The sequence below is a fragment of the Boleophthalmus pectinirostris genome, unplaced genomic scaffold (assembly GCF_026225935.1).
Source record: "Boleophthalmus pectinirostris isolate CB_2022bp ecotype Guang Dong unplaced genomic scaffold, ASM2622593v1 HiC_scaffold_4, whole genome shotgun sequence".
NCBI lineage: Eukaryota > Metazoa > Chordata > Actinopteri > Gobiiformes > Gobiidae > Boleophthalmus > Boleophthalmus pectinirostris.
In genome coordinates this window covers 42,441,720-42,461,533 of record NW_026571353.1, presented here as the reverse complement: position 1 = coordinate 42,461,533, position 19,814 = coordinate 42,441,720, and the positions used below count along the sequence as shown (strand labels likewise).

The window sequence follows — 19,814 nt, the reverse complement described above, 5'->3', positions numbered from 1 at the left end:
TCTATACCAACACTGCCCTCTAGTGTCTCTGTGTGTTTGTGCGAATTCGTGCAATTGTTGATCCGCAAATGAGAATCACATTTTACAAACAAAAATTTCAGTTTTACAAATGTTTTTTTTTTTCTTTTTACAAATGAAAAGGATAAATTTACAAATCCACATCTATTTGTAAAAACCAAAACACAAGTTACAAATATTAAATTTGCATTTGTGAATCAAACACATGAACAAACTCATGACTGTTTGTAGATCAAACTCTGTGCATCTGTAAATATGAATGAGACAAAGTTGAATATTCATGAGACAGAAGGACTGAGCCTTTGGAATGTTCTGTGTTCTGTGTTTTGTGTTTTGTGGAACACTCACTGTTGTATCCGAAAAATCCTTTGGGCTCTTTGTTCTTCGTCGGCATAAATGTCCCGATGAAGTAGTTCCCGATGGCGGCGAGGAGGATGACGAGGAGCACGATCTGAGCCTGAGGACAGAGAGAGAGATGGACACAGGAGCCACGGGAGCCATTAGACATATTTCTTTAAAATCTGAAATCTTCCAAGTGCTCCATGGCAACACGTTTCCCCAGAGCCTGAGAAAACCAAAGACCAAGACCCAACTCTAACGTAACTGTTCTGTAAACCACCTGAGCCTCTTTAAGCAAAACAAATGGACAGATTGTATGATTCTTGAGCCCGTACAGATTTATTGTATAAACCAGGGGTGCCCAATATGTCGATCGCGATCTACCAGTCGATCGCCAAGGTCGTGTGGGTAGATCGCCGTGTCTCGTCTCGGACTCGATCACGTTTGGCCTCGGTCTTGTCTCTCAATTGAGGTCTGACACTGGACAAGTGCGATCATATTACGGCCGCTGCTGTTGGCAATAATCTTGTACCGGGGTGCAGGAGCGTGTGGGGCGTCTCTCTGTAGCCTGTGCATCATTTGGAACACGTGGATACTGTGCGGCACATCACAATCACACACTCTCCCTACGCGCGGCTCGTACACAACAGCGTTAGTCCTCGTGTACCAGCGTGCATCACAGGGCATACCTGTCCATCTGCCTCACGTCAGCGCACCGCTCCTCGCCTTTTCACGCTCTCGCTCTTTCCCGTGTAAAGCGCACACAGGCTCCTCCCACAATGCACAGATTAGAAGGACAAGACAAAACGCGAAGCAAAAACGAATCTAAATGTATGTTAAAGTGTTGGTACAGAGGAGCCAACAGCACAGAACAGACCTACCGCCACATGTGGCTGAAGTTTGCCTAATAAACGTGCACAAATACATCTGTGTTTGTCACGACGTGCGTTTGGTTTGGTAAATGTACAGAGGCCAAATCCCACTGTAAAACTCATACTAACCATGTAACTCCACTTAGGAACTTGGAAAAACAAGTTTAAAAATCCTAATCACTGTCTTCACTTTTTTCAGTTTTCTGTAAAGTCATATTGAAAGTTCTGTTAAAGAAGGGGTTCTTAAACTGAGGGTGAGGGTCCAAAAAATAGGCGCCGAGTGTTTAAGTTCAGTACAGTTTACTTGGCTTTGTAGTCGGTCCATCATTTTGACTTGGACATTTTATAAGTACTTCGCATGCTGAAAAAGTGTGGGCACCCCTGGTATAAGTCTAAATAATTCTGCTGTGTTCTGTCTCAATCTTTATGAAGCGTTTTATTGTCTGGGAATCAGTAAGTTTGCATTAGCTTGACCATGATGGTAAAACTCCGTTCTGGTCTGTGAAAATTAAAGAAAAGTGCTCATAAACTCATCGTGGTGCATAATTAGGACACTCAGACTGCAGAAGGCAAGTGAGGAAGAACTCCGGACCACTGCAAATGAACTGGTTCTGTTTTAACTATTTTCAGACAAAAAAATAAAATCAGGTAGAGCGGCGTAAATTGTAAATAAATAAAGTTATACTGATCCGTTTGTCTGTATTGAAGATTACCTTGGCCTCCCACTCCATCCCGGCCACAGAGATGCCCAAAAGCAGAATCACCGTGAGGGTCCCCACGATCCTGATGTCATTCAGCTCATCAGTCATCAGAGCGTCCACGTCCTGCGAGGAAAGACAGAGTGAACAGAAAAAAACAAACAAATACAACACCAGAAAACTACACCCGAAAACTACACTTGAAAACTACACCCGAATACAGAGCGTCCACGTCCTGCAAGGAAAGATAGAGTGAACAGGAAAAAAAACAAATACAACACCAGAAAACTACACCCGAAAACTACACCCAAAACTACACTAGAAAACTACACCCGAAAACTACACTAGAAAACTACACCCGAATACAGAGCGTCCACGTCCTGCGAGGAAAGACAGAGTGAACAGAAAAAAACAAACAAATACAACACCAAAAACTACACCCGAAAACTACACCTGAAAACTACACTTGAAAACTACACCCGAATACAGAGCGTCCACGTCCTGCAAGGAAAGATAGAGTGAACAGGAAAAAAAAAACAAATACAACACCAGAAAAACCACCCGAAAACTACACCCAAAAACTACACTAGAAAACTACACCCGAAAACTACACTAAAAACTACACCCGAATACAGAGCGTCCACGTCCTGCGAGGAAAGACAGAGTGAAACAGAAAAAAACAAACAAATACAACACCAGAAAACTACACCCGAAAACTACATCTGAAAACTGCACCAGAAAACTACACCCGAAAAGTGCACCCGAAAACTACACCCGAAAACTACACCCGAAAAGTGCACCTGAAAACTACACCCGAAAACTACACTAGAAAACTACACCTGAAAACAGAGCGCCAACATCCTGCGAGGAAAGACAGAGTGAACAGGGAAAAAACAAATACAACACAAAAAAACTACACCCGAAAACTACAGCAGAAAACTACACCCGAAAACTACACCTAAATACTACACCAGAAAACTACACCAGAAAACTTCACCCGAATACAGAGCATCCACATCCTGCGAGGAAAGACAGAGTGAACAGAAAAAAAACAAATACTACACCAGAAAACTACACCCAAATATGACACCAGAAAACTACACCTGAATATGAAGCGTCCACGTCCTGTGGGGAAAAGGGGTGTACAGATAAAACCAAAAACCAAACCCAAATAATACACCCGAACACTACACCCGAATACAGAGCTTCCAGGTCTTCATCCAGTCCAAATACTACACCAGAAAACTACACCCAAAAACTACACCCGAAAACAGAGCGCCCACATCCTGCGAGGAAAGACAGAGTGAACAGAAAAAAAACAAATACTACACCAGAAAACTACACCCAAATATGACACCAGAAAACTACACCTGAATATGAAGCGTCGACGTCCTGTGGGGAAAAAGGGGTGTACAGATAAAACCAAAAACCAAACCCAAATAATACACCCGAACACTACACCCGAATACAGAGCTTCCAGGTCTTCGTCCAGGTCCAAATACTACACCAGAAAACTACACCCAAAAACTACACCCGAAAACAGAGCGCCCACATCCTGCGAGGAAAGACAGAGTGAACAGAAAAAAAACAAATACTACACCAGAAAACTACACCCAAATATGACACTCAAAAACTACACCCAACACTACATCCAAATAATACACTAAAACACTACACCAGAAAACTAAACCCAAATACTACAACCAAAAACTACACTCAAATAATAAATTAAAATACTACACCCAAATACTACACCAGGAAACTACACCCAATTATGACACTCAAATACTACACACAAAACTACACCTAAATATTACACCAGAAAACTACACCAGAAAACTACACCTAAATATGACACCAGAAAACTACACCCAAATATGACACCAGAAAACTACACCCAAATACTACACCAGAAAACTACACCCAAATATGACACCAGAAAACTACACCAAAATACGGAGCATTCATGTCCTGTGAGGAAAAACGGGTGTACAGATAAAACCAAAAACTACACCAGAAAGCTACACCCAAATATGACACCAGAAAATTACACCCAACACTACATCCAAATACTACACCAGAAAACTACACCCGACACTACATCCAAATATGACACCAGAAAACTACACCCGAATATGACACCAGAAAAACTACACCCAAATATGACACCAGAAAACTACACCAGAATATGACACCAGAAAACTACACCCGAATATGACACCAGAAAACTACACCACAACACTACATCCAAATAATACACTTGAACACTATAACAGAAAACTACACACAAATATTACACAAAATAAACTAGAACACTACACCCAAATACTACACCAAAAAACTACACCCAATTTTGACACTCAAATACTACACCAGAAAACTACACCAGAAAACTACACCCAATAACTACACCCGAATATAGAGCGTCGATGTCCTGAAGGGTAAAACATGAAGAGTATACAGATAAAACCAAACTACACCCAAATACTACACCAGAACACTACATCTGAATAGAGACGGGTAAAACAGGTGTACAGATAAAACCAAATATTACACCAGAAAACTACACCCAGAAACTACACCAGAAAAATACACCCAGGGGACGGACTGGCAACATGTGCCTTCTGCAAAAGTCCAAAACATCCAGAACTAAAACAGGTTTAAAACAAGACTGGACCAGGACTAAAACAGGTTTAAAACAAGACCGGACCAGGACTAAAACAGGTTTAAAACAAGACTGGACCAGGACTGAAACATGTTTAAAACAAGACTGGACCAGGACTAAAACAGGTTTAAAACGAGACCGGACCAGGACTAAAACAGGTTTAAAACAAGACCGGACCAGGACTAAAACAGGTTTAAAACAAGACCGGACCAGGACTGAAACAGGTTTAAAACAAGACCGGACCAGGACTGAAACAGGTTTAAAACAAGACCGGACCAGGACTGAAACAGGTTTAAAACAAGACCGGACCAGGACTGAAACAGGTTTAAAACAAGACCGGACCAGGACTGAAACAGGTTTAAAACAAGACCGGACCAGGACTAAAACAGGTTTAAAACAAGACTGGACCAGGACTAAAACAGGTTTAAACAAATGTACGGTGACAGTGGATCTTAGTTGAATCTGTTAGTTGTTCTAGTTGCACAAACCACACGACACATGTGACTGACCAGACAGGATGTAAAGAAGGTGCAGAAACACCTACACTTCTGTTCTTTAAATGTGTCATGACAATTGAGGAGACCACAAGTGTTACTGCCATTTTCAGTCCTGGTTCAGTCCTGGTCTAAGGTTTAGACCTGGTTTAGACCAGGTTCAGTCTTGGTTTAGTGAAAAAATGCATAGCACACTCAGATGGCTGAAGTCCAAAAGTTTTTTTTTTTGTTTTTTTAAAAATAATGTTTCGGGAAAAAAAGCCTTCATCAGATAATTTGTTTTTGCTTTGGACCACAGTATGTACTGTGAAAAAAACAAGGACCTGATAAAGCTTCTTTTTTTTTTCCCCAAAAACATTATTTAAAATTTAAAAAAACATTTGGACGTCCACCATCTGAGTGTGTTATGCATTTTTTTAAATTTTACTGTTCCTTGTATTTGCACCTCTACAAGAAGTTTGGTGTGTGTTTTCTGTTTCATTTGATTCAGTCTTAATTCAGACCTGGTTTAATCCTGGTTTAATCCTGGTTTAGTCCTGGTTTAGTCCTGGTTAAACTGGACTGAACCTGGACCTAATTTCTTTGTTTTTCTGTGACAATTACAATAATATATTGAATCTTGGACATGACGAAAACAGGACAGAACAAGGTTCAAACCAGGACTACAGCAGGTTTAAACCAAATGTGTGGTGACAGTGGATTCCCAGTTGAACCTGTCAGTTGCATGAACCACACAGACCACACGTGGACATGTGACTGACCAGACAGGATGTAATGAACTCTGTTTGACACTTCTGATCTTTGAATCACCACAAATGAGGACACCATAAATGTGACATTTTCAGTCCTGGTTTAGCCCTGGTTCAGTCCTGGTTCAGTCCTGGTTCAGTCCTGGTTTAGTCCTGGTTCAGTTCTGGTTTAGTCCTGGTTATGGCCCGCGCAGCACTGGTCCTGGTCTGGTCCATCTGCAGCCTGGGTAAGTGAATCTTGTTTCTGTGTGTGTGTGTGTGTGTGTGTGTTGTGTGTGTGTGTGTGTGTGTGTGTGTGTGTGTGTGTGTGTGTTGTGTGTGTGTGTGTGTGTGTATGCACACTCTTGTGTTACTTGTAAATATAAGTTTTAGATGTATTTTTTAAACACTCTTTACTTTGCTTTTACTTTGGTTGTTCTTTTCGCTCTTCGTCCCCTGACCCGGCTCAGCTGTGAAGTGAAAAACATTTCAGGGACTTTATACATATATATAATAATAAATATAATATAATATAATAATAAATATAATATAAAATATAATATAATAATAACTATAATAATAAATGTATAATATGAAATATAAATATTATAAATACGGGTCAGTGACGTGACATTGGCATTTTTGTGTCCAGAAGCGACAACTTTTCTAGTTCTTAATATATAAAGGTTTAAATTGTTTAAATTGTTTTAGTTCATTTTAGTTGAACCAAAACACAGTTGGAAAAAGAAACTAAATCTGAAAGAATATTACAGGTTTAAAGTCTTAAAATGTCATTGGGTGAAACGGTCACACAGAGAATCAGTGAGAACTTTTGTTTTTTGTTTTGCACAAATTACAAAACTTGACAAAACTATAAAATTTTCTCTGTGGCATAATTTTAAAGCCTTGGCATAAACATGAGTTTTTACATTTTTTGTCTTGAACTTGAAAGAATCTCACAGGTTTAACTTGACCCTGTTGGAGTGTAACTCTTTCCTACATTCTGATACTTTACTTATTTCAATAGTTCCTCTAGTTTCTGAATAAGAGACATTTGAATGTCAAAAATCTGACCGTTTCCCTCCGTTAACACTTGACCGAACCCATTTTCAAAATTAACACAAAAGAACCACGGTACTTTTAATGTTTTAAATAAAGTTTTCCCCAAAAGTCGATTTCATCAAAGTCATTCAGTAAAACAAAGTTAAAGAGACAATTTCAACAATAATCTGAGATCTTTCCTCATGTGTCACCTGATGACATCACTGTGTGGACCCTGACGGACTCTGAAGTGGAAACAAGATTCAGATTTGGCTTTTTAGTTTTTTGACGCCTTTGTTATGAGAAATACAAATGACACAGTTTTGGGGCAACGTTCAAAATGAATTTAAAACTGTTCTCATTTTTTAAATATTCATTTGAAATCAGGTGTTGGTGTGAGATTCGACTCTGACGCTTTTGTTTCTCTGATGGATAAAGTATAAACCAGTTTAAATTAAACTGTGTGAAAAATGTCATTCAGTAAAACAAAATGTGCCGTTCGCTCAAACTGAATTTCATTTGATGAATCAGACCTGAGTCTGTTGTAGGAAACATGAAGCATTTAACTCAAAAACATCTGCATTTATTTTACCATTTTATTTGTATTATTTAACCAATTATATTTATACTATATTAAAATTATAATTTTCAATTAATCACATAAATAAAGGAAATCAGGTTTGGTAGATTCATTATTAATTATTCAAAATGCAGTTGGACAGTAAATATATTAAAGTCGTTACACAGATGTTGTTCGTGTGATTTGGTTGAGTTTTTATAAAGTCGGTTTCAAAACAAAAGCCTTTTTTTGAGTTTCAGTTGAACCGTCATTTCGTAACACGACATTTGGTAAAACACTGACAGAAGTGAAATGAGCCAGAAAAAGTTTGTTTTGATGTAAAAAATATATTTTTTAATATAATAAATTTAAAGAGGGACAGCGTTAACATGCTTAAGGTTTGTCCAATTTTGCAGTGTTTTACTCTTTATGAATTTGAAATTTAAACAATTTGAATGAAATTTTATGAAAAATAATCATAATAATAATAAATCCATGTCCGTGTGTTTATTTGTAAATCTGAGTTTGTGTTTTCATAATTTTCAATAATACAAGTTATTTTAAATTTAATAAAATTTTAACAGTATGTCTGTTTCACCAAATGACATTTTTAAAGACGTCCGGGTTTTAATTTCTTTTTTTTTTACAAAGTTCAAGGGGCATTTACGAAATGATAAAATATACACTTAAATATACCGTTTTATTTTCACTTTTTGGGCTTTTGAAAACTGCAAAACTTCACCGACTCATTTATTATGTTTCTGTTTGTCCAAAATGTAGAAAAGAGAAAAAAAAAACCTGACTGGACTGAACCAGGACTAAACCAGAACTTAACCAGGACTTAATCAGGACTCTGGGTCATGTGACCAACACATCACATTATGTGACATGTCTCTTGTGTGTGCAGGGGTCCTCACAGAAGACAAGAGCTCAGGTAAAGACACTCACACACCAGGCTAACCACTCTGCCACAGTAACACGGGGACCATGGAAGTGTAATAAAATAGAAGGTGAACACAAGGTGGCGCTGTGTAGTTTTCAGTGTCCTACACTCATCTGCACATGGGCCTAAAACTACATTTCCCTGCTATTTTACTTAACTGTCTTTAATTATTATTTTAATAATAATAATGATATATAATATAATAAATAAATAATAATAAAGCTGCTAGAGCAGAGCGAGCGCGGGCTCAGAGAGGAGCGAAACCAAATCTCAAAAATGTTTAGGCACTTTGACGAATTAAAAAAAATTATAAAGTTCATGTTGTGAAAATAGAAAAGAATCTATGGAGTAAGAAGCTTTCAAAAATATTTGTGCATATAGAATAGAAATCTGTGCGTATTTGGGAAAACGGTGCATATTTCTCTGTAGTTGAGCATAAAATAAATATTTGTAAACTCTCCAATGAGTCCAGTCGTACATAAAATATATTGTGTGTATTTTATCATCAGAATACGAATTGAAAAGTTACAACATCCAGAATTACAATCATAAAATGAAAATTTACTATTACACTTTCATCAGTACGAATACGAATTCACAAACGCAACTTTACTGTCATAAATACGTCATCACTTCACAGACATTATTTATGGAGCAGAAGAAACATCGATCAAGATCAAGACTGAGCATGTTTAAGTTTGTATCAGAGTAAAAACAGAGGAATGACACAACAAGGAGGTTCATTCAAATTTATTGTAAAAATGTCTTGTCTTGCCACATTGAATTCAGGGACCGAACGCTGCTGTGTGATATTGTGTAGAAACTCCTCCTCTGAACGGGAAACTGCACCGACATCTTAGCAGAAACACAGTGGAGCCAGTTGGTGAACATCAGATGTAACATTATCCCAGGGATAATGAGCAAATATCAGGTTCTCTGTGTGTTTAGATTAAAACATTCACGACTACAGCCACAGTGAGCATCAGTCTGAACCTTCATCTCTGCTGCATTTCTCACATGAAATGGGACCAAAGGTTCCTCAGGACGCTGAAATGTCCCAGTTTACACCAAACACCAAACTGTCCTGGTTACAGACACTGGGTTAAATATGAGTTATAATGAACTAGCAAATCCATCCACGACACGACACGGGGCCGTTATACTTACCGGTAAATACTGTAAACATACAGAGGTGTTGTCTGTAAACATGAACATTAATTGATGCTGGAAGCTGCATTAAACTGTAATGTGTAACATTTCACTGGCTGTGACGTCTGTAACCAGGAAGTTTGTATGTATGTTTATGTATAAAAATAAATAAATAAATAAAACACATTACATCACGTTACATCTGATGTTCACCAACTGGCTCCACTGTGTTTCTACTAAGATGTCGGTGCAGTTTCCCGTTCAGAGGAGGAGTTTCTACACAATATCACACAGCAGCGTTCGGTCCCTGAATTCAATGTGGCAAGACAAGACATTTTTACAATAAATTGTAATTAATCCACCTGTTGTAGCTCCTTGTTGTGTCATTCCTCTGTTTTTACTCTGATACAAACTTAAACATGCTCAGTCTTGATCTTAATCGATGTTTCTTCTGCTCGATATATAATGTCTGTGAAGTGATGACGTATTTATGACAGTAAAGTTGCGTTTGTGAATTCGTATTCCTACTGATGAAAGTGTAATAGTAAATTTTCATTTTATGATTGTAATTCTGGATGTTGTAATTTTTCAATTCGTATTCTGATGATAAAATACACACAATATATTTTATGTACGACTGGACTCATTGGAGAGTTTACAAATATTTATTTTATGAGCAAATACAGCCAAATACGCACGGATTTCTATTCTATGCACACAAATATTTCTGAAAGCTTCTTACTCCATAAGAATCCCTAAAAAAACATCTTTTGGTGCTTCTTAGTGCGTGAACAAGATGGACGTGTAGTTGAGAGCGTCCGAGAGCAAAGCCTAGATATCCCCCTCAAATTCAAGACCAAAACCCTTTGATTTATCAGTTCTTATTGTAATGAGCGTGGGTGTGAAGACTAGAAGTCATACAAAGCGTGAAACACACCAAGAAGAGGAGGAAATGAACAGCGCAGAACAACAACATGACAGTGCGGATAACGTTAGCTACATGCTAAAGGAAATTCAGAGAAAACTGCAAATATTCCGCATGGAAAATAAAGAAGATCGTCAGAAAACGAGAGAAGAACTGAGACAAGACATGAAAACTGAGTTGGCAACTTTGAAGACTGAAATATACCAAAGCATAACCACAAACACAGAACGACAGGGTGATCATATTTCTGTTTGTGTAAACCCGGACACGTCACCGGGGCTGGGAGGTCGGGCCTCGACACTGAGCTACAGTCGTCCCTCGATATATCGCGGTTCATCTTTCGTGGTCTCGCCGTTTCGTGGATTTTTTATTTTATTTTATTTTATTTTTTTACAGCGTATGAACACGTGTGGGTCAGGACTAAACCAGGTCTAAACCAGGACTAATCTTGGATTTAAGAGAGAAAACGCCGAGCAGTTTTTCTGCAAAGCGCAATCGAACATCTGCCATGTTTACCTCCGTGAGGTGCGGAGCTGAGCCGGTCCTTTCTCCTGCGGTCACCTCCGAGCCCGTCCCGACACTGAGTCCTGGTTCAGTTCTGGTTCAGTTCTGGTTCAGTCCTGGTTCAGTCCTGGTTTAGTCCTGGTTTAGTCCTAGTTTAGTCCTGGTTTAGTCCTGGTTTAGTCCTGGTTCAGTCCTGGTTTAGTCCTGGTTAATCCTGGTTTAGTCCTGGTTCAGTCCTAGTTTAGTCCTGGTTAATCCTGGTTTAGTCCTGGTTCAGTCCTAGTTTAGTCCTGGTTTAGTCCTGGTTCAGTCCTAGTTTAGTCCTGGTTAATCCTGGTTTAGTCTTGGTTCAGTCCGGGGCGTAGGCAGACTCTGTGCTGTCGGCTCTATTACGGAATAAATGAATCTTCAGTTCGTTACATAAAGAAGGAGGAAAATAACAAAAGGACGACAGCAAGCAATAAGTTTTAAGAAGAAAGTAAAAAGTGTTGCACCTGTCGATCCTGTCGGAGAAAAGTGTATAAAGTTTGTGCTGAGGTTTTACAGACTTAAAACAGATAGAATAATTGTAAAATATAAAGTTGATACTTCGTGGATTTCACCTGTCGCAGGTTATTTTTAGAACATAACTCCCACGATAAACGAGGGACACTGTCCTCTCACCTCAACCTGTGCACATGGACTCACACTTGTCCCGACCGGGACGGAAAACCGAGAATTTCTTGTACAAGTCATTGTTAAATGCACATTTTCGCTTCGGCATGTTTCAGACTGACCGACTGTTTGTGTCTCGCTCCTTCTGAGTCAGAGAGAACTACGAGAGACGATCAGTTTAATGCCCCTAATGAAAGGTAATGAAAACCCGGACATTTCCATCACTTAAAAAAACAACAAAAAACCCGGACACTCATTGAACGTATCCATGAAGGACGCTTTGACCAAAGTTGTGGAAAAACATAGGATTATGCAAAACAAACTGGCAGATTTGGAGGGAAGTTCGAGGAGGAATAACATTCGCCTCTATGGAGTCCCAGAAGGAGCAGACGGTGGCTCGATGCTACAGTTCATGAACGGACTATTAAAAAAGGCTCCTATCCTGCAACAAGACCTAGAACCTAGAGATACAGCGGGTCAACCGAGCCCAAACGCCAAAACCAGATCAAACTGAGCCGCCCAAGTCCATAATAATAAACTCTCAGGAGTAAACACGTAAGGAAGAGATTCTGAAAAAGGCCTGGGCAGGTGGAGTAATGCACGAAGGGCAGCGCACATCGTCTGATCATGTTTACGCTCCGGAGGTAGTTCAGAAGTGCAGAGAGTACGGCAACATCAAGAGGGCTCTGAAACACCAAACACCACTGGACAAACTACACATCCAGTGGGATACAGGCACGCGTCCTTACGGGAGGGCACCTGACGCTGCACTGGAGACGAGGAGAAGAGGAGACGCTGGAGCAGTACTGGCATCGGATCCAGCAGAGATGAGGAGATGATAATCAAAAAATGTAAACCAGGGCAACTTGACCAATCATTCAAACAAGCAGTCTGTACTCTTTTGAAAAATGTAAAGCTAAAACAACTAAAGGAGAAATTTGATTTTTAAGACTTTTATAGATATTTGCAAGTGAGAGATGACTATACAAAACAAAGTAGACCTGACTTATGGGAGGACACACTATACTACAGGTGTAACTGGGGTAGTGAAAGATTCATATGAACAAAAAAAAATATAAAAGTCATTTCAGCTTTCTACAACTCTCTGGGGGAATGTAGAGAAGGAACAACTCTTTACCTAAAATGGGAAACAGAGTTGTCAGTTAATATAACAGATGCAGAATGGTTTCAGATGTGTAAAATGCACCATAGCACTGTATTTTCCAGGCCATTAGATGTCCTCTTAAGCCTCTAACCGCATCAAAAAACGACCGCACACCCTGCAATCCAGAGCGCCCCATACACGAATCCACTCAGGTGTCCCAGCACGACTTCAGTAAACTACAAAGCCGCAAACACACACGGAGCAGACAGCGACCGCACACAGAAACACACCCACAGACACACTCATCACTCCACGCCGACGAGGAACGGAACGGAGGAACGAACCGAAAAAGCGAGCGCAATGTGCTGCTTCTAGACACGACTGAACAACTGAGTCACTGCGAACACGCCGACAATCTGTTGGTCCCAGACACACCCTCCCTACACGCCACAACTGAACAAAGCCCAGAGTCACCGTGAACGAACAAACAAACAAAACCACTCACCCATCACACTGTTGGGTTTCCTTTAAAGTCCCACGCCGTTTATTTGTGGAAAAAGTTCAAAAATAGACCATTTAATGACAGTGCGAATTATAATCCAGAGAGACTAATAGCCCGGAAAATACGGTACAACTAATTCACTGTTGTGGAGGGGATACTGCTGGAAGACACGCGTTTCATTACACCTAAAATCAAGAGTAGGCAGAGCTCCACCCACAGGAGCACTGGAGGTTTTGTGGACAAATGGACGCTGATCACACACGCGATACAAGCTGCTTCTTCAGTTCTGAACTGAAGAAGCAGCTTGGATGAGCTGAGAAACGTCTTCAACCAAACTAACTTTTGTCCAGTCGACAAACTGAATTTTCTCCTCGATGTGGATTCTACCTGAACGACTCCGAGGGATTTTTCACACAGATATTGGGAACAATTAAACACAACCTTAACTAGAGTTCTGGGATATGGAATTCCAAACACGTGCCTTGTGATGTATCTGGTAAATATATCAGATGTAGTAAGGAAGGAGGACATGTATTTGACAAAAATTGTTTAAGCTGCATCTAAAAGGAATTACAAAGAGTTGGTTACAACCAGATCCACCTGCACAACGAGACTGGATCAGGATTGTGGAAAGAATAACATATAATCTTAAACTGAAAGGTACAAATACGATGAGCAATGGGACAAGTGGAATGTACTCATCAATGACACCAGTAAAACAACATAGTACATCAAAATGGCAATACTAAATGCATGTTTAAATAAGAACCTGTAACTCCAGACTGTTGTTACGTTGTTGTTGATTTTATATTGTTTTTTGTATGTTTTGAAATGTTACTGAAAACCAATAAAAACAAAGTTATAAAAAAAAACAAAAAAACATCTCTTTGTGAAAGCCGGATGCCCTGCCAGAACACGGGCAGTTTGTACTCAGATAAATACACTGAGCTCTGTGGTCAGGTCAGAGGTCAGAGGTCAGAGGTCAGGTTCGATGGGAGAATAGTTTGTGGGCCCGAGCTCCCGGACGCTGCAGTACCTGGAGCAGCCACTAGTCCATCTGACCCCGGACAGAGGGGGAGGGGCTTATCCAGTTTTTATTATAGATCAGTGCACATGCACACTCCACTCACAGACATCAGGAGTCTAACCCACAACCTCCTGGTGAGAGGGAGGACACAGGATAAACACTTCCAGACATCAGAGCGTTCCTGAGAGCCGCCGCTCAAACATCACTAAGGACCTGGCTCCACTGCATGTGTATTTCATTCTATACGAGCGTAAAAACTGCAACTTTTGGACACGTAACTTTTAGAATGAATGGAAAGTGACTGAGGGCTCCACTGTTCCTCTAGACCAGTGCTTCTCAAATAGTGGGGCGCGCCCCCCTGGGGGGGCGTGAGGCTCCGTCAAGGGGGGCGCGTTTGACCTCGGGGAACATGCTTTTTTATTTTTTTATTTTGATTTTTTTTTTACTGTCTTAAGGGCCGTTCACACCAAAGCGTCAAAAAACGCCTTGACGCCTCTATTTGGAGCCTTTGCATTTGAGTTCAGACGCCCCCGACGCGCATCTTTGACGCCGTGGACGAACGGGACAAAAATACTTGACGCGCGTCCGTTGCCCTGGAAACAAGAGCCCGGTCCCGCTCTTTTCCCGAAACAATGTCAGACCAGACTGAGAGAGTGTTTTTATGACATAAAACATCAAAGGAGGAGATCGGGTCGACGACTTGGGCGTATATATATTTCTACTCCGCTAATGACACTGGATCAGTCCCGGTCTAGTCCTGGTCTAATACCGGTCTAGCCCTTGTTTAGTCTCGGTCTAGTCTCGGTCTAGTCCTTGTTTAGTCTCTGTCTAGTCCTGGTTTAGTCCTGGTCCGGTCCTGGTGTATTCCTCGCGATCGGCTCGGTGATTGTGGTGTATATATTTATTCTCCGTTCATGTTTGTGGTTCTCGTTCTGGTTCTCGGGTCTTGCTTCCTGATAATAACGTCGCTGCGTCTCTGGATACTCGTCCCTGATTGATTGACGCGGCGCGTCTGACGCGAAAAGTTCAGCATTTTCAACTTCTTGACGCTGACGCCTTGGACGCGCGTCTTGGCCGCTGACGCCAAAACGCTGAAGACGCGCCGCGCTGACGCCAGATTCGCGCCGCGCTGACGCCGAAAACGCGCCGCAAAAACGCAGGACGCTCTAGTCGCGCGTCCACATAGACTTTACATAGAAAGTGGACGCTTTGACGCTTTGGTCTGAACGGGCCTTTAGAATAAAGTGCAATTGCACTTCCACTACATTAGGGGGCAGTGGCGCTCTCATTGGCAGAGTGTGCGCAGGGAGCATTCGCTCGGTGGTGTAGGAGTTTTGTTTGCACTGAGCATGCGCGCTTTGCACACAGCACAGAGTTTGAGTATGAAGTGTAGACACGAAGTGTAGCAGACCCTCAAGTGACACCATGAAAAAATATTTAACAGGGATGAGAAGACAGCGGAGAGAGACGGAGATAAAGAGACAAACGAAAATCTCCCGAAAGCTAAGACGAGGAAATATGACGAAGCGTATGTAGCGCTTGGCTTCACTGTGACTACGGTGGGAGACGAGGAAAGACCGGTGTGTTACTGCGTCTAAAAATGTTGGCAGCCGACAGCATGAAGCCCAATAAATTAAGGCGTCACTTAAATACATTACACCCCGATCACTCTGATGAGCCGCTTGAGTTTTTTCAGCGAAAACGTGCCGAATATTGCCGACAATCATCCCGCTTGTGACTGCTACTTCAGTAAACCAGTGAGCGTTGTTGGCATCATATAAGGTGACAGTGTTACGCAGAGGTGCACTTATAACAATTTTATAGACAAATGATACTATCTATAGTCACGCAGGGGGCGCGAGATGTTTTATTCGTCCCAGGGGGGGCATGACAGAAAATAATTGAGAAGCACTGCTCTAGACGCACGTGTGGAGCAACACGTCCTGCACACGGAGATTATCAGAAAAATCCATCCTATTATCTGACGCTCTATGTGAGCATAGGCACATGTCCCCGTCAAAATACACAGAGCATGAAGCTTTGGTTGTATTTGTGTGTTTTCCATCAGCACATCTTGCTCCTGGGGCAGATCTGTGTCGTGTGAATAAGCCCAGGTCCAGAAATACTGTGAAATATAGCCACAAGCAGCAATGATCGGCCCTCATGTGCGCCTACGCCACACGCCGCAAACACCACACCCCTCAGAAAACTGCGCCCTGCACTAACGCTAATAACCCTTAAATCTAACCCTAGTCATAATCCTAACAACAGACTCAACCCTAACCATAACTCTTACCCTAACCCATTAATTTTTCAAAAATTTGCATGTTTATTGAAAAAAAATGGCGGACTTCCGGTTTGAAAAGGGGCGTGGTCACAATATACATGTTTGTTCTTATTGCCATGATGCATGTGGATACCAAATTTGGTTTGGCTACGCCAAAGTTTGTGTGAGGACGTCCCATTGGCAAGGACAGGATTTTGGCTTGTTGCCATGGCAACACAATGTAAATGGGGTTTGGGCATCATTGAGTTTTTTAATCGAGACCATGTCACAAATGTGGATACCAAATTTTGTGTATCTGTGACAAATAAAATGTTGTTGTTCTATTCAAATGATCTAGGGGGCGCTATTGCACCCATTTTTCTTACATCAGTCTGTTCAGGGTCCGGGTGTGAACCCACGATTAAAATTTGAGTGAAATTGGTCAAAGTTTGTGCCAAAATTTGTAGATTTTACCAATGGAATAACATGGAGTGTTTATGTCATCGCTATGGCAACGCCATAAAAAAATATGACATGGGTGTCATTGACTTTTGGATCAGGATGCCAAAATGGAATTTTGTGCAAAATTTCTGAAGTTTTTGAACAACTATTTGGGAACAAATGATTTTCTCTCATATTAAATTTTGTTTCAATCTATAGGGGGCGCTAATGCACCAAATTAATAATTTTCACATGAAGTAGCTTCAGGGCAGAGAGTTTAACAAATGTTTCAAATTTCATTGAAATCGGAGTTCGTTTGAGCAAATGGGAGCAATTTGTAAATGTCAAAAATGTTGTGCATTTTTTGCTGCTTCACTGCTCAGAGATCGTAAGACGTGTGTGAACAATTTGGATAACTTTTATTGTTCTACGTCTTGAGATGATGTGGACCAAATTTGAGCTCTGACGTGCTCGTCATTCACCGTCTCGTCAGGGTCTCCCATTGACTTCCATTCATTTTAGCAGTAGTAAATATGGCTCAGGCCTTGGGTGTGGGTTAGTGGGATACTGCTGTTCGTGCCGGGGGCGACCGAGGACAATGTTGCATGTCGTCCTGTCGCATTCACCCATGTGCACGTCGCTCCCCATTCGCTCCTCGTAGCAAAAGCAATAGGCCCTACGTCCTGTCGGGGCTCGGGCCTAATAATATTCTGATACGAGAACAATGTTCCGCTTTTTTTTGGCCAACAAACTATACATTTTCGGAAACCTCTGGCGCATTGCTACGTCATGGCGAGGGTCCCTGGTCACTACAGGCGAGTCACGTCGCGCCATTTCACTTTCGGGCCACTTGAAGCATCACTTTGTGATACTAATAGGTCTTTCGCCAGCCTCTGACGCTCAGGCCTAATAAGAGCTTTAAAATTTACTTTTGAAATCCTGTCGTTTGCCATGTTGAGTCTGTACAGAAGGTTTCACAAGTGTGTTCTGTTAGTTTCACTGTGGACCTGATAAAAGAGACTAAACACCTCAGTCAAGTTTGATCGTCTTTCCCTTTGACAAACACAGAGTCAGTGCGGCGCGTGGACGTCCTGCTGCAGCTGTCAGTGGAGTCGCCTTTGCGTTGACGAGCGGCTGTGGTTTCGCGAGGTTACACGTGCAGTGGAGCCAGGCCCTAAAACATTTGCATCACTTCATTGTAGTTGCTGATTCAGTGGAAAGTTACTCAGAAAATGCTTAGGTAAAGGGGCGGGGCTTCACTGCTCAGGTAAAGGGGCGGGCTTCAGTATTCAGGTAAAGGGGCGGAGCTTCACTGCTCAGGTAAAGGGGCGGGGCTTCACTCTGTCTCTTGTCTGTTCAGAGCCGCTCAGGTTGGTGGGAGGAGCCAGTCGCTGTGCTGGAACTGTGGAGGTGAAACACAGAGGAGAGTGGAGACGAGTGGGGCCCTATAGACGTTGGGACCTGGAGGCCACAGCTGGTGTGTGCAGAGACCTGGACTGTGGCTCTGCTGTTTATAGAGAAGAGAGAGATGATTTTCCACAGAGTCGTGTGTGGGGGGTCTCACCTGACTGTGTGAAGAAGTCTTCAGTGAGAGAATGTGTCACTCGGTCATCCTCCTATCCCTCTTCCTCGGGTCTGGAGGTGAAGTGTTCAGGTAAAAGTCTTGTCTTAAATTCTCAGGTTGAATCAGTCCAAATTCATCTTTGAGTGAATAAATGAGAAGGAAACAACTACAGCACGATTAGAAGCTCTGAAAAATCCATTTGACACAAAGTTGAATATTGTGTTTTCTCTGCAGCAGTGACGGTGACACACGTGTGTGACAGTGACACACGTGTGTGACAGTGACACACGTGTGTGTGACAGTGACACACGTGTGTGACGGTGACACAAACCTGTGTGCTTGTGATGGGAGGAGGCTGGAGTGGATGTGTCTTTGTTTCTTGGTGCAAGTTGCTTCTAAATAAATCATATTTTTCAGAGTTGTGTCTCTGATGATTTAATTCATCAGAAAATAAAGCCGTTTTTGTCTTAAATGTGTTTCATTTACAAAGTAGAAGCATCTGTATATTTGAAACCAAACCCCTCTCAGTTTGAGTCCACGCTGTCCTCCCAAAAGGACACGTGTCTCTGAGACGCAAACTCACAAAACTCCAACACCACACTTCAAATTCCAACTGAGTTTGTGTTCAAGCTCGTTTCTCCAGTTGGACGTCGAATCTTCACAGTTTCTGTGTTTACATGAACACAGCAAGAGTCCTATTGGTTCAGAGTGATGATGTCACACATGTGTGTGTCCTATTGGTTCAGAGTGATGATGTCACACATGTGTGTGTCCTATTGGTTCAGAGTGATGATGTCACACATGTGTGTGTCCTATTGGTTCAGAGTGATGATGTCACACATGTGTGTGTCCTATTGGTTCAGAGTGATGATGTCACACGTGTGTGTCCTATTGGTTCAGAGTGATGTCACACGTGCGTCCTATTGGTCACAGTTCAGAGTGATGATGTCACACGTGTGTGTCCTATTGGTTCAGAGTGATGATGTCACACATGTGTGCGTCCTATTGGTTCAGAGTGATGATGTCACACATGTGTGTGTCCTATTGGTTCAGAGTGATGATGTCACACATGTGTGCGTCCTATTGGTTCAGAGTGATGATGTCACACGTGTGCGTCCTATTGGTTCAGAGTGATGTCACACATGTGTGCGTCCTATTGGTTCAGAGTGATGATGTCACATGTGTGTGTCCTATTGGTTCAGAGTGATGATGTCACACATGTGTGCGTCCTATTGGTTCAGAGTGATGATGTCACACATGTTTGCGTCCTATTGGTTCAGAGTGATGATGTCACACATGTGTGCGTCCTATTGGTTCAGA

At 41.6% G+C, this 19,814-nt stretch overlaps 1 protein-coding gene and 1 long non-coding RNA gene across 2 annotated transcripts in view; one reads left to right on the top strand and one right to left on the bottom strand.

Annotated features, from left to right (window-relative positions):
* The window catches only part of LOC110175642 (solute carrier family 12 member 2-like), an 88,379-nt gene that overhangs the window by 28,782 nt on the left and 39,783 nt on the right, over positions 1-19,814 (bottom strand). The window contains exons 7-8 of the mRNA XM_055161842.1: positions 1,943-2,053; positions 367-475 (exon numbers count right to left, since the gene is read on the bottom strand). Coding sequence (XP_055017817.1) covers positions 367-475; positions 1,943-2,053 — 220 coding nt within the window. The remainder of the gene's footprint in view (positions 1-366; positions 476-1,942; positions 2,054-19,814) is intronic.
* On the top strand, positions 5,959-18,389 carry LOC129411307 (uncharacterized). Its single transcript, XR_008633256.1, has 3 exons — positions 5,959-6,062; positions 8,322-8,348; positions 18,291-18,389. It is a non-coding gene; the product is annotated as an uncharacterized LOC129411307 (long non-coding RNA).